This window comes from Macaca fascicularis, chromosome 13, assembly GCF_037993035.2.
Source record: "Macaca fascicularis isolate 582-1 chromosome 13, T2T-MFA8v1.1".
In the NCBI taxonomy this organism is placed as follows: Eukaryota; Metazoa; Chordata; class Mammalia; order Primates; family Cercopithecidae; genus Macaca; species Macaca fascicularis.
This window is the reverse complement of record NC_088387.1, coordinates 36,043,377-36,058,173: the sequence shown is the minus strand read 5'-3', so window position 1 is coordinate 36,058,173 and position 14,797 is coordinate 36,043,377. Positions and strand designations below refer to the sequence as shown.

The 14,797-nt window shown below is 45.3% G+C and overlaps 1 protein-coding gene across 1 annotated transcript; it reads left to right on the top strand.

The window, feature by feature from the left end:
- The first annotated feature begins 6,143 nt into the window (after nucleotides 1-6,143).
- On the top strand, nucleotides 6,144-12,584 carry MAT2A (methionine adenosyltransferase 2A). Its single transcript, XM_005575421.4, has 9 exons — nucleotides 6,144-6,354; nucleotides 8,094-8,171; nucleotides 8,266-8,388; nucleotides 8,635-8,747; nucleotides 8,831-8,974; nucleotides 9,150-9,368; nucleotides 9,560-9,742; nucleotides 10,211-10,344; nucleotides 10,979-12,584. Exons 1-9 carry the CDS (start codon nucleotides 6,264-6,266, stop codon nucleotides 11,079-11,081), a joined length of 1,188 nt encoding a protein of 395 aa, XP_005575478.1. The 5' UTR covers nucleotides 6,144-6,263; the 3' UTR covers nucleotides 11,082-12,584.
- Nucleotides 12,585-14,797: the final 2,213 nt, after the last annotated feature.

Below are 14,797 nucleotides of genomic sequence, written 5' to 3'. Positions count from 1 at the left end.
AAATGACTTCAGAAGAATCAACACAATGAAGCATGGGTTGGCTGTCCTTCTTTTCACAGAGGACTCTGCAGTGGTGATGGCACCTCTGAGGCAGGTTATCTGGTATTTGGGAGCTTCCCCATAGAAGATGTGCCATGGAAAATGCTTGCTTTGGCCAGGCATGATGGCTCATGCCTGTAGTCCCAGCACTTTGGGAGGCTGACGTAGGCAGATCGCCTGAGCTCCGTTGTTCGAGACCAACCTGAGCAATATGGTGAAACCCTCTATCTACAAAAAAAGATATACAAATTAGCCAGGTATGGTGGCATGTGCCTGTAGTTCTAGCTACCCGGGAAGCTGAGGTAGGAGGATTGCTTGAGCCCAGGAGGTTGCAGTGAGCCAAGATTACAACACTACATAGAGAGAGAGACCATGTCTAAAAAAAAAAAAGAAAAGCCTTCTTTCCTTGCACTGGGGGAGCTCACTAGGCTGAACCACTGCCGCCTGGCTGCTGTAGCCTCTTTATTCACCACACTCCACACCCTAGAGATAACTCACATTTGCTGCTAATCTTTTTTGGTTAACTTGCAGAAATTATTCTTACAAATTTTTACAATTTCAAATAACATGAGTTAGTACAGGAAAAGTATAAATCCCACCCACAGAGATACTCTGTGGCATGCAGATTCCCAGAATTTATTCTATGAACCAAAAAAATATACACTTGTGGCCAGGCATGGTGGCTCATGCCTGTAATCCCAGCACTTTGTGAGGCTGAGGCGGGCAGATCACTTGAGATCAGAAGTTCGAGACCAGCCTGGCTAACACAGTGAAACCCCGTCTCTACTAAAAATCCAAAAAGGAGAGCAGATGACAGCATTCCCAAGTATCTTCTGTCCCTAGAGTAAAGGTGAAGATCCATACAGACACACAGTCATGGCACCACCTCCTCTTTAGGTCTGATTAATTTGCTAGAGTGGGCCAGGCACGGTGGCTCATGCCTGTAATCCCAGCACTTTGGGAGGTGGAGGTGGGCAGATCACCTGAGGTCAGGAATTTGAGACCAGCCTGGCCAACGTGGCAAAACCCGGTCTCTACTAAAAATATAAAAATTAGCTGGGCATGGTGGCAGGCGCCTATAATCCCAGCTACTCATAGGCTGAGGCAGCAGAATCACTTGAACTTGGGAGTGGAGGCTGCAGTGAGCTGAGATTGCACCACTTCACTCCAGCCTGGGTGGAAGAGCGAAACTCTGTCTCAAAAAAAAAAATTTTTTTTTTTTGCTAGAGTGGCTCACATTACTGTGGTTCACATCACTTTCCTGTCAGCCTCCAGCTGTTCAGCTCTCCAGAAGCTCTCTGAACCCAGTTCTCCTGGGTTTTTATGGAAGCTTCACGACCTTAGCATTCCTTGTCCCAGGGTATAGGGTAGGACCATCTCTGGAATGAGGGTGTTATGGCCCACCATCGGAAAGGCAGGGCAAGATTAAAGTCCTGCCTTGGGGCCGGTGAAAGAGAGGCAGGAAAGAGTCAGAGAGATTCTGTTTCCTGAGGCCTGTTCCTAACACTCCCAACATTGTAACAAAAGACTGTATAACAAGAGCTATGGGAGTTAGGAGCCAGGAACCATGGATAAAAACATATATAGATTCACACATATATTAACATCACATCTATCAAAAAGGTTGAGCATTTTTTTCATATGTTTATTGCAATTTGCATTTTCTCCTTGGTGAGCTACCTACTTACTTTATGTTGTGTATATTTTCCCACAGTAAAAGAGAAGGAAATGATTTACAGCTCTATATAGTATCCTAGAGAGATGGTCATGAAAATTGTTAAGAAAAAAAAAAAATCCATGTTTCTCTGAATAGTAAGATGCGTGCATGTGTGTGTTCACAGAAAAAGGAATAGGAGGATATAAACCAAATTGTTAATACTAATGACCTCAGGGAGTATGCAGTATTTATTGTTTGGCTATAAGAAGGGGCATGAATTTAGAGGTCAGACCAGGCTCAAGTCCCTAGCTCCATTACTGATTTGATGTGTGACATGGACGAATAACCTGCCACTTTCTTCATCTGTAAAACAGGAAGAGAAATAGAGCTGTTGTGAGGAGTAGATATTAAACAGTGCCTGTCACAATAAAGTGTAGCTATTGTCATCATATTATAATTTCCTTCAGTGTCTTCTTCACTGTACCGTATCTATTCTTCCATTTAGGACTTCTTTATTGGGACTGTAAATTTAAGTATCAAAAGAGAAAAACATAGAAATAAAAACAAAATACAAAAAGCCTAATAATGAGGGGGTTCACATAGGACTTGTTTCTGATCCCACTAGAACTAGCTTGCCTCTGAGGCCATCTAAGCTTTGCCTCTAAAGGACTGGCACAAATTTGAAGACATGTGACCTACATTTCTTTCTTCTTGGCCTGTCTTCACACAGAAGGTGCTCTTAAGAAACATAGCCTAGGAGCCTCCTTCTCAACATCTCCACAGCTTCCCTTGCTCTTTGCTATCCCTACTGTCACCTTCCTCTTTTCTTCTGCCACATGAACAGCTTCTTGCACTGCAAATGTTTTCTGGAACTCTCTCCCTGACTGACAGGCTGATAAGGAGTTATTTTATTTGCTGTTTGAGTTACAAATACCATTTTTATCCAGTCTCAACTTTGCCTTTTTTGTAGGGCTACTGTTACATTAATGTTCTCTGGCTTGAGAAATCTGAAGCCTTTAGGCAGTGATTAGATTTTTCCTATGTGCTTTACAACACTTCACATTCAACAAATTCATTAATGATAAACAGGAAATAAACCAATAATTTCTCCTGGTTTAGTTCACCCTTAGGACACTCATCTATGAAATCAGAAATCTTATTCCTGTCAGAACAGGATGGCCATGTGCTTTCCTCTTAACAAAGAAGTCTTAATTTTATTAATTACAATGCTTACAACTAAAACAAAGCAGGACCTCTTTCCATCGATTTCACATGATCGCCAGAGTCTCTTATTTCTCTGCTTCTTTCTGCCATCTTTTTTTTGTTTGTTTGGTTGGTTGGTTGTTTTTTAGACGAGTCTCGCTCTGTCACCCAGGCTGGAGTGTAGTGGAGCGATCTTGGCTCACTGCAAGCTCCGCCTCCCGGGTTCACATCATTCTCCTGCCTCAGCCTCCTGATTAGCTGGGACTACAGGTGCCCACCACCATGCCCGGCTAATTTTTTGTATTTTCAGTAGAGATGGGGTTTCACTGTGTTAGCCAGGATGGTCTCGATCTCCTGACCTCGTGATCTGCCCGCCTCGGCCTCCCAAAGTGCTGCGATTACAGGCATGAGCCACCGCACCCGATACCCTTCTGCCATCTTTATATTCATTCACCTTTCATTTCCTTCCCTTCCTTTCTTGTTTCTCCCTCTTGAACATTTCTAAGCACCTTGTGTGTGCCAGGCATTCAGTAACAAAGCTTGAGCAAAACAGCCTACCTTCTCATTATCATGGAACTTACAAGCCTAACTGGGAATTGGAGACATTCATCAAATAATCACCAAATCTATAATTTTAAACTGTACTTAGTGCCATGAAAGAAAACACTTTGTGACAAATCTGTGTAGACGAAGGCTTCATCCAGGAAGTGGTAGCTGAGCTCGAGTGAGAAGGGTGGGGAGTTAGCCAGGCATCTCCCGACATTTAGAGCGCCGAGTGGGCAGAGACCAGGATTGTCATAGCATTTGCTCCTGGGTCTGACTCACAGATGTGCTCGTAAATATTTGTGGAAGGGAGGAAGGGACAATATGAATAATATAAAATGAATGAAAATGTGTCCTGCTTTGTTTTGATAGTATGCAATTAATAAAATTAACTGCTACTAACTAAAAAAAAAAAAATCTAAAGTAGAAGACAGAAAGGGGAGTGTGGCACAAGACCAGGTTGCACAAGTAGCAGCCAAATCACACCGGGGCCTTGAGTCCGTAGAGATTTCAGTCTGTATCCTAACAACAATTGAAAGCCACTGAAAAGTAAATCACAGGAAATAGAGCTAATATTTTTACAGCTTACATTAAAACAAATTATGTACTAGATACTGTGCTAGACTCTACTTGCACTATTTCAATCCTTGAAACAATCCTATGATGTACTATTAATATTCCAATTTTACAGAATGAGGATACTGAGGCATAGAGAGGTCGTGACTCCAAACCCCTACTCTTACTGTATTACACCTACACACTATTCACAAGTGAGAGAAGTAGGTAAGCAACTATGTACAGCTGGTTCTCATCTCCTTGGCAGGCCTAGCCCCACTGTGGAGTTGGTAGCACAGGGGTATCAGGATTTATTGACTTTACACCCCTTGTTCTGACTCCCTAATAAAATAACCTTCTAATTATATTCTGGCTTCCCATATAGATTTTTCTGCTGGGAAATAATGCACTGACCAGCCTACACACGCATTTTGTTCCAGTTGACAATTTTATTGCTCATTGTAAGTTAACTGGCATTCTGCTTAAAAAAAGATAACAAACAAAAAAATTTAATAGTCTTACACAGTTGCTTTCCCATGAAGGGTTAGCTTGAAAAGTAAAAAGCAACGAATAAAAATATCATGATCTATTGTCTCTTTTGTGGTCGAACCTTTTCTTGCTGGCTGCTTTGAGCGACCGTGGATGTGGTCACTGAGGATGGTGATAAGCCCTTTCTTTACCTTCTTTGTCGGTGTTCCCAGCACAGCTCAAGTGCTTCCTTTGTTTCCCGCTGAGCCTTTAGCAAATCCCACCTTTCCTCCCTCACCGGCGGAGAGGATTGTTCTAGGGAATGCACCTCGTTCTACTGCCTCCAGCAGTAGGCAGCTGGAGACTGTTACTAGGGGTCTCCTTCACCTCCCCAGCGTAAAGTGCATCCCATGCTAGGCGCAGGCCGTTCTCTGAGAACCTCATTAAACCCGGCGTTCTTGTCACGCGCTGCGCTCAGGGCCACCTGGCCACCGGGCCACCAGCCCCTGACCAGACTTGCACTGAGGCCCAGCCCCAGAACAAGCTGCGGAGACCCCCGCCCCCAAGGCGGGCTCCCTCCAAACGGGACTCCCTACTCCTTGCTGGCTCAATTTTTGTTTCGCTCTTTTTCCCTGTCTATAATTCCTTTATTGGGCAAAACTGGGACAAACGCAGGTGGACATTTTAAAGTGAAAGCTTAATGAAACAGCCCATTCCACGCCGTCGAGAGTTGTACTTAAGCACATTCAAGGGAACCCACCCACCAAAAAAGAAATGTTCGTTCCATATTCTCCTGAACAGAGGATTGAAACATCGATTTTTTTCCCCCTTCAAAGGCACAGTTAGGCCACGGGGCAAGGACGGCCTTGGGAGCGGCCTCCTTTCTCTCTGGGGAGAAAGGCTGGAGCGCTGCCTCCACTTTAAGTCCACGAAGGGCGAGGGGCGAGGGTCCCTCAGAAAGTTGAGCGCAGGGGAGCGAGGAGGAGGGCGATTGTTTAAATCGATGGCAGCACCCTCATTAATCTGCTTTCTGGCCATCTTCAGCAGAGCCATTCACCAGGAAATGACTAGAAGGTGGGCCGGCGCTCCTCAGATTTCCCGGGGCCGGCAGCAAGCCGGGCGGGGACGCCGAAGGAAGACCGTGAGGAGCCGTCGCTGGCCAGCCAAGATGGCCACCTTCACATGGCCGACCGCCACCGGCTCCCTGCCACCCGGCATCTAGAGGCGGGGCGGCCAGAAAGACCCCAGCCGAAGCACAAAACCTCCGCGATTCCCGCCGCCTCCGCTGGGGGACGCGACCTCCGGGAAAGCTATCCCGGCCAACGGTCGGAAGGGAGGTGCCATGTCACAGCACAGGGGAGCGGGTCCGGCAAGCCCCAGTCGCTTTTTCTCCCACATCAAACAAGGAAGAGCAAAACCCCCCGTCTCCTCGCGTCTGCATTTTTCCCCTAGCTCTAGCGGCTCAATATAACTAAACGGTCTCTGGAGGGCCGGGTTGCGTCGGTCCCTCCCGCGGCCGCGCAGTGTGGTTCAGCCCGGGCTCCGCGGGGCGCGCTGCCCTTCCTCCCCCGACCCCCGCGCAAGTGGTGCATTGGCGCGCGGCGCCGAGAGGCGGGGCCCGAGCCGGGCGCGCGCGGGCGGTGCTCTATAAATACCGGGCCGCGCCGCCCGCCGCTTCGTTCGCTCCGCGCCGCCCGCCTGCTCCGAGTAGGACGCTGTCCGCAGCTTGCGCATTTCGCAGCCGCTGCCGCCTCGCCGCTGCTCCTTCGCAACGCCACTTCCACTCACCGACACCAACATGAACGGACAGCTCAACGGCTTCCATGAGGCGTTCATCGAGGAGGGCACGTTCCTCTTCACCTCAGAGTCGGTGGGGGAAGGCCACCCAGGTGAGGGGACGACCTGAAGCGAAGCGTGGGGCGGGGCGGAAGGCAGCGCCGATGTCCGGCCGGCGGCGGGTCCCGCGCGGGTTGTCCTCGTCCGCCCGGTGGTGGGAAGAGCGGCGACCGCGCGCTTTTCTCCTGGCGCCGCCAGGGCCTGGCGCGTGGCCGCCGCTCCTCTTCCCCCTCCCTTTCCTCTTTTCCCCTTCCCACTCCTCCCCTTCCATTCGGTCGCGCGCCTCGGCATGCGGAAGGTTCCAGAAAACGAGAAGGGCGGGGGCTGTGGTCGCTAACGTGTTCTAGCCGGGAAGGGAGGGCACTGTTAACCCCTCCAGGTCCTGCCGTCTGACAAACGTGGAGTGGGCGACCCGAGCCGCCCCGCGTGCTCGCGTCCGGCCCTCGGGAGCGCGCGCCCCGCATTGCAGCGGCGACCACGTGTTTGCCGCATGTGGTATCTGGGCGAGGGGGAGCCGTGGGCCTCCCCGGCCCTCCTGGCCCTCGGTTTGAGGGGTGGGGGGCCCATGCCTCGCGACGTCGTCTGTCTCCACTGCCTCAGTGGTTAGGTCTTGACCACACACTGGAGAATACGCACATGCCCTTCGGCGGATATGGCCTTGCCTTCAAGGTGATGGCCTCTGACTAAATATAGCGCATGTGGAAGAAGGCAGTCCTTATTTGGACCCCTTGTGAAAAGGATGGGAAGTATGAATTAGGAGCTGCCATTGCTTTGGGTTCCCTTTTAAATTCTTCGGTGCTGCCGTTAGGCAGGGTTTTACTTCAGACTTTGTCCGCTTAACCGCCATTATGGGGATCAATTGGCACGTGAAGGAGGAGTAACGCTATTTCCAGGAACTGAAAATCTAAGCCTGAGCACATCGGCTAGTAAAGATGTTTATTTGGCTACTAAATTAGGCTGTTTCTGCCCTTAGAATGACCGCAGTAGCTATCTGGTGGCTTTAGGGTCTGGTCAGTTTACTGTGCCCATGATGAAATCCCTTTAAGTAACTTAGTGATATGAGAGGACAAACCTAGGATCTAGATGAGTGCTGAAGGTTAGCTGTTACACCAGTTAGTAGTAGACTGAAGTCTTAAGCCTGCAGTCTGGCTTCCACATTATGTTTGGATTCTGTTTTGGGTGGTTATAGAAAATTGAGAAAAACGAACTTGAATTGGGGGATTTTTTTTTTTTTCTTTCTCCTAAACAGTAGATGATAAAGCAGGGAGAAGTTGGACATGGATACGTTTGAGCATTTTCTAGAATTGTAGAAAATACGTTTGAGGATTTTCTACACGGTTGAGCTTTTGTTTCCTGCCTCCTAATAACAAAATCAGATAATTGCCATTTTAGTCACAAAATGCCTTTCCTTTAATTGTTTAATTGAATTATCTTGTTGCTCATTATAATTGGTGCTCCTTAAGATTAGGGAAACTGGCCTGTGGCCTCAGTTCTACTAGAACCCCAGGTGCACAGGGGTTTGGTACAGTTTTGGAAGTGAATATGATATAGGGCAAATTCTGTTCTTTAAAGGAGATAAGACTAACAGTTCACTTTTCTGGTGGTTGGTTAGATTTATAATGCAAACTTTCAATTTTAGGGGTAAAGTGCATATACAATGAATTAAGATGTATTAAGCATGTTTCTTTAAAACCTCCAAAGATTTTACAGATAGTTACAGGGAGGGAGCTTGCATATATAGATAACTTTGTTTAAAGTTAAAGAAATTGAGCCAGGAATTTCTCTTTTCCAGATAAGATTTGTGACCAGATCAGTGATGCTGTCCTTGATGCCCACCTTCAACAGGATCCTGATGCCAAAGTAGCTTGTGGTAGGTTCAGAATGGGTTTATCAACTGGTGGAAAGATAGCATAAAAATTATTTTTATAGAAGTGATGCTTGAGTTGAATGTCTCTTTTTATTAGAAACTGTTGCTAAAACTGGAATGATCCTTCTTGCTGGGGAAATTACATCCAGAGCTGCTGTTGACTACCAGAAAGTGGTTCGTGAAGCTGTTAAACACATTGGATACGATGATTCTTCCAAAGGTGTGTTTTAATAATTTTGCTCATTTTTTTCTAGGTAATAGCTAGTGAGGTTTGAAGAAACTCCAGTTCTTGCTAATCCTAAACTCAAGTTGTATTTTACTATACACTAAGCCCTATTCTGTTCATTCTCTAAAAGGTCTAATGGTTTAGCTATCTGATTTCTTCAGCAGTGTTAAGAATTCCAGATAATTGCTGTAAACGGGAGGTATTTCTAGGACCTAAACAAGATGTGTTTTTTGCTTATAGGGTTCGACTACAAGACTTGTAATGTGCTGGTAGCCTTGGAGCAACAGTCACCAGATATTGCTCAAGGTGTTCATCTTGACAGAAATGAAGAAGATATTGGTGCTGGAGACCAGGTATCTTGGTGTAGAGGCTGTTTTAATCTCTTCTAACATTAAATTCTGGAGCTCGATCACATTGGTGACTTTTCCTTCTTTAGGGCTTAATGTTTGGCTATGCCACTGATGAAACTGAGGAGTGTATGCCTTTAACCATTGTCTTGGCACACAAGCTAAATGCCAAACTGGCAGAACTGCGCCGTAATGGCACTTTGCCTTGGTTACGCCCTGATTCTAAAACTCAAGTAAGTGATGATCATAAAGCTTGGTTGTCTTCATTACATCAGCATAGAAGATCCATAATTTTGATAATAGCTAACTGAAAAAGCATTTGTTTTGCTGTATTGTAACTTCAGGTAGAGAAACAAATGCAAAGCTATTGTTTGGTATACTGTTCTGATGACCTGTGTTGCCTTCAAGGTTACTGTGCAGTATATGCAGGATCGAGGTGCTGTGCTTCCCATCAGAGTCCACACAATTGTTATATCTGTTCAGCATGATGAAGAGGTTTGTCTTGATGAGATGAGGGATGCCCTAAAGGAGAAAGTCATCAAAGCAGTTGTGCCTGCAAAATACCTTGATGAGGATACAATCTACCACCTACAGCCAAGTGGCAGATTTGTTATTGGTGGGCCTCAGGTAATGTCATTTCGTTTCATTTTTCTAGATTTTTGATGGTTACTTAAAATTTTGGCCACTACATTTTTTTCAGGCTTTCTGAAACCTACATGTGAATCATCGGAGGATATTTGCTGAGTGAATTCAGAATAGGCAACCGTATCCACTTGGAAAGCACTAGGCATAAAGTAACTTAAATCCTGTAATTTCAGGGTGATGCTGGTTTGACTGGACGGAAAATCATTGTGGACACTTATGGCGGTTGGGGTGCTCATGGAGGAGGTGCCTTTTCAGGAAAGGATTATACCAAGGTCGACCGTTCAGCTGCTTATGCTGCTCGTTGGGTGGCAAAATCCCTTGTTAAAGGAGGTCTGTGCCGGAGGGTTCTTGTTCAGGTATATACTCTTTATATGACTGCAACGATTAAAAGTCATGTAAGTGGCCGGGCGCGGTGGCTCAAGCCTGTAATCCCAGCACTTTGGGAGGCCGAGACGGGCGGATCACAAGGTCAGGAGATCGAGACCATCCTGGCTAACACGGTGAAACCCCGTCTCTACTAAAAAAATACAAAAAACTAGCCGGGCGAGGTGGCAGGCACCTGTAGTCCCAGCTACTGGGGAGGCTGAGGCAGGAGAATGGCGTAAACCCAGGAGGCGGAGCTTGCAGTGAGCAGAGATCCGGCCACCGCACTCCAGCCTGGGTGACAGAGCAAAGACTCCGTCTCAAAAAAAAAAAAAAAAAAGTCATGTAAGTGGGAGGGTATTTGGTAGTAATCTACTTAAGTGCTTGTTTTATACCAATGTATTACACAAGTCTGTGGGTCTTTTCAATCACTGATTCTTACGACATTTGAATTCTTTTAGGTCTCTTATGCTATTGGAGTTTCTCATCCATTATCTATCTCCATTTTCCATTATGGTACCTCTCAGAAGAGTGAGAGAGAGCTATTAGAGATTGTGAAGAAGAATTTCGATCTCCGCCCTGGGGTCATTGTCAGGTAAAGATGGTAAAGCCTATTGCTAGTCAAGTATTGAGGGTGTGGGTGTGTGTATGTATACTTAAAGCTGAGGAGGTGAAGGTGTGAAGGAAGACTCCTCAAATGGAAATACATTTTAATTCCTACAACAGTTTTGAACTGCTGCCTTAGTGAAGACTTAGTTATTAGAGAAATTTAAAATTATGGTGCTCCATGGCTTAGGCTAACCACTCTAGAGAATCTTCCAGATTTGGTATTTGGGAGCTTTGTGCTCTTCTTACCTAAGGGTGTTAAAATAGAGATAAAGTGGGATGCTCAAGGCTTGTTACACTGTAAAAACCATGGTAGGGTGTGGGCAGCGGGACCTTGGTAAGTATTCTTTGATCTCAGATGAGCTTTTTGACAATTGAAATTTCTCAGAATAATGACAAGTTTTCGTATTTGTTGAGCCAGGGACGGAAAAACAACTATAGTTACTAATAAGGACTGTGCAAGGAGTTTGGACACCAGGGAAGTAACACTTTTGCCACAAATTTTTTTCCTAGCATATCCCAGAGAACTCATTTGCCAGAGCTCTTGAAAATGAGTCTTGCTGATTGTTTTGCTTTATTTTAATTTATTGCTACATATTAAGTTACGGACTTGTATATTCCAGGGATCTGGATCTGAAGAAGCCAATTTATCAGAGGACTGCAGCCTATGGCCACTTTGGTAGGGACAGCTTCCCATGGGAAGTGCCCAAAAAGCTTAAATATTGAAAGTGTTAGCCTTTTTTCCCCAGACTTGTTGGCGTAGGCTACAGAGAAGCCTTCAAGCTCTGAGGGAAAGGGCCCTCCTTCCTAAATTTTCCTGTCCTCTTTCAGCTCCTGATCACTTGCAGTCACTCTAGTCAATGACATGAATTTTAGCTTTTGTGGGGGACTGTAAGTTGGGCTTGCTATTCTGTCCCTAGGTGTTTTGTTCACCATTATAATGAATTTAGTGAGCATAGGTGATCCATGTAACTGCCTAGAAACAACACTGTAGTAAATAATGCTTTGAAATTGAATCTTTGTGCCCTATCACCCAACGCTCCAAAGTCATAATTGCATTGACTTTCCCACCAGATGCTGAAAATGTCCTTGTAATGTGCACGTAAAGTACTTGTAGTTCCACTTATAGCCTGTCTGGCAATGCCACAGCCCTGTCAGCATGAATTTGTAATGTCTTGAGCTCTATTATGAATGTGAAGCCTTCCCCTTACCCTCCCTGTAACTTGATCCACTTCTAATTATGTAGCTCTTTTGTCAGGGAGTGTTCCCTATCCAATCAATCTTGCATGTAACGCAAGTTCCCAGTTGGAGCTCTAGCCTGACATCAAAAAAAGGCAGTTACCATTAAACCATCTCCCTGGTGCTTATGCTCTTAATTGCCACCTCTAACAGCACCAAATCAAAATCTCTCCACTTTCAGCTGTCTTTTGGAGGACGTACGTAATAAGGTTTTAATTTAGTAAACCAATCCTATGCATGGTTTCAGCACTAGCCAAACCTCACCAACTCCTAGTTCTAGAAAAACAGGCACTTGGCAGCCTTGTGATGTCATACAGAGAAGTCACAGGGCAGTACCTGAGGGTCTGTAGGTTGCACACTTTGGTACCAGATAACTTTTTTTTTTCTTTATAAGAAAGCCTGAGTACTCCACACTGCACAATAACTCCTCCCAGGGTTTTAACTTTGTTTTATTTTCAAAACCAGGTCCAATGAGCTTTCTGAACAGCTGGTGTAGCTACAGAGAAACCAGCTTCCTTCAGAGAGCAGTGCTTTTGGCGGGGAGGAGGAAATCCCTTCATACTTGAACGTTTTCTAATTGCTTATTTATTGTATTCTGGGGTATGGCGTAAGTACAGAGAAGCCATCACCTCAGATGGCAGCTTTTAAAAGATTTTTTTTTTTCTCTCAACACCATGATTCCTTTAACATGTTTCCAGCATTCCCAGGTAGGCCAAGGTGTCCTACAGAAAAACCTTGGGTTAGACCTACAGGGGGTCTGGCTGGTGTTAACAGAAGGGAGGGCAGAGCTGGTGCGGCTGGCCATGGAGAAAGCTGACTTGGCTGGTGTGGTACAGAGAAGCCAGCTTGTTTACATGCTTATTCCATGACTGCTTGCCCTAAGCAGAAAGTGCCTTTCAGGATCTATTTTTGGAGGTTTATTACGTATGTCTGGTTCTCAATTCCAACAGTTTAATGAAGATCTAAATAAAATGCTAGGTTCTACCTTAACTGTGTCTGTTACTCATTTCTGTTACAGTGCTTTGGGGCCAGGTATGGTAGTACATGCCTGTAATCCCAACACTTCGAAAGGCTGAGGTAGGAGGATCACTTGAACATAGAAGTTGGAAGCTGTAGCGAACCATTATCAAGCCACTGCGCTCTAGCCTGGGTGACAGACTTTGGCTCTTGAAAAATGCTATCATACGAATATGACCTGAGAATACTCTATGTGTATCTCTAACCCTCAATTGCAATCCATAATTAGCCATAATTGACGAAAATAACCTCAATCCCTAGACCCACTGTAGGCATTTTAAAGGCCTAAGCAAGATTTGGTCCTAGTCTACTTAGGCCAAAATTCTTGTGTCCTTATTGCAGTAGCCATTCAATGCCATTTTTAAGTTTTCAACTAAGATCCAGAGCTTCAAACTACTGAAGGCATAAAACCCACTAAAAGTATTAATCTGGAAGTGGTAATGTCCAAGTCCTGGCAATTTAAGCCTATTAATCTGCATACATTTTTAAATTAGGAGCTGCTTTTTAAGGGTTGTAGTTTCATGTTCCCATTTGAGAAGTTCTAAAACACGATTTCTAGTTTATCTTGGAGAGATACATATGCAGATGAAATTAAAACAAAATGCTATAAATTTCCAAAGGCTTAAATTTCACTTACGGTGGGTTGTATAGAAAATCCATAGACCACACTGGCCTTGAACCTAGGAGCTACATGCTTGGAATACATTTCTAGCAGCATCTGAATGGTAGTCCAGCTTTTTACTCTGCAAATGTAGAGCCAAGGAATGCTTGCTTATGCCTGTTTGCATGGAGACTTGAAATCGAGTCTGCACTGTGGCTCACACCTGTAATCCCATCACTTTGGGAGGCTAAGGTGGGCAAATCACGAGACCATCCTGGCTAACAGTGAAACCCCATCTCTACTAAAAATACAAAAAATTAGCTGGGGGTGGTGGTGGCTACCTGTAGTCCCAGCTACTCATGGGAGGCTAAGGTAGGAGAATGGCGTGAACCTGAGAGGTGGGGCTTGCAGTGAGCTAAAATCGCACCACCACACTCCAGCCTGGGCAAGAGAGTGAGACTGTCTATTGGAAATCTGGGCATGGTAGCTCACGCCTGTAATCCCCGTGCTTTGGGAGGCTGATGGGGGTGGATCACCTGAGGTCAGACTGGCAAACTGAAACCCCGTCTCTACCAAAAATACAAAAATTAGCTGGGTGTGGTAGCAGGTGCGTTTAATCACAGCTACTCAGGAGGCTGAGGCAGGAGAATCGCTTGAACCCAGGAGACAGGTTGCAGTGAGCTGAGATGGCACCACTGCACTCCAGCCTAGGCCAGAGCAGGGCTTCTTCTCAAAAAACTTAGAAATCTGTTGGGAAGTAGGGGGAGGGCAAGGTTAAAACCTATGCAGGTATATCAATTAGACTTGTTCCAACTTGAGAACCTGAATTTTGCATGTAATTGAAATGTTCCAGAACAAGTCTGGCAGTTAAAGGAGTTTTTAGATACCAAATATACTGCAGATAACCATATTGGCTACATTTGGGGAATGAGCATGGATAGGTGCCTCTAAGTTGGTAGATAGCATAAGTTTTCAAAAGTAACCGCTTTAAGGTTATGTTCAGTATTTGCTAAGTAAACAAAGATTCCCCAACCTTCAAGGAGCTTGTGGACTAAGGGGATAGTGTCCTGTCCAGCCTAGGGGAAAAGTATCCTAAAGGTAGTTAAGGTGGTGGGTGAACATTAGGCCACAGATAACAGAAGCGAAGGAGGGAAAGCATAACAGCAGGGGATAAGGGTGATTATAAATAGTTAAGAATCAAAGCATGAAGTATGGCTTAAGGGAATGTCTTTAGGTTGAAAATTCTGTATATAACCTGCCTTTCTAAAAAGTTTCAAAGGGGATGGATACCCAAATCCTGAGGGTAGAATGAGGAGGATGTATACTAAAGTCTTTTGGCTAAAAGGACATTAATAGCCCATTTTTAGAATGGCTACAGTTGCAACCCAACTCTACCCCACTGAACAGACTTTGTTACCAGTATTTACATGACCACTTTTTCTTTCCACCTCACCCTACCCCCAACATTTCCCTTGGAAAAATCGGTCAGAGAGGTGGTATACTAACAGTCTGGGAAAGGCAGCATCCTTGCCCATATTCAGAAAAACACTTTTCCAAGTGTCTTCTGCCAAATAACTCTTGGGAC

Bases quoted from the DNA above. Each gene is read 5' to 3' on its own strand.
- MAT2A (XM_005575421.4), top strand. From the start codon at position 6,264: ATGAACGGACAGCTCAACGGCTTCCATGAGGCGTTCATCGAGGAGGGC. The intron at 8,748-8,830 runs GTATCTTGGTGT...TTCCTTCTTTAG, and splicing joins ATATTGGTGCTGGAGACCAG to GGCTTAATGTTTGGCTATGC. The intron at 9,743-10,210 runs GTATATACTCTT...GAATTCTTTTAG, and splicing joins GCCGGAGGGTTCTTGTTCAG to GTCTCTTATGCTATTGGAGT.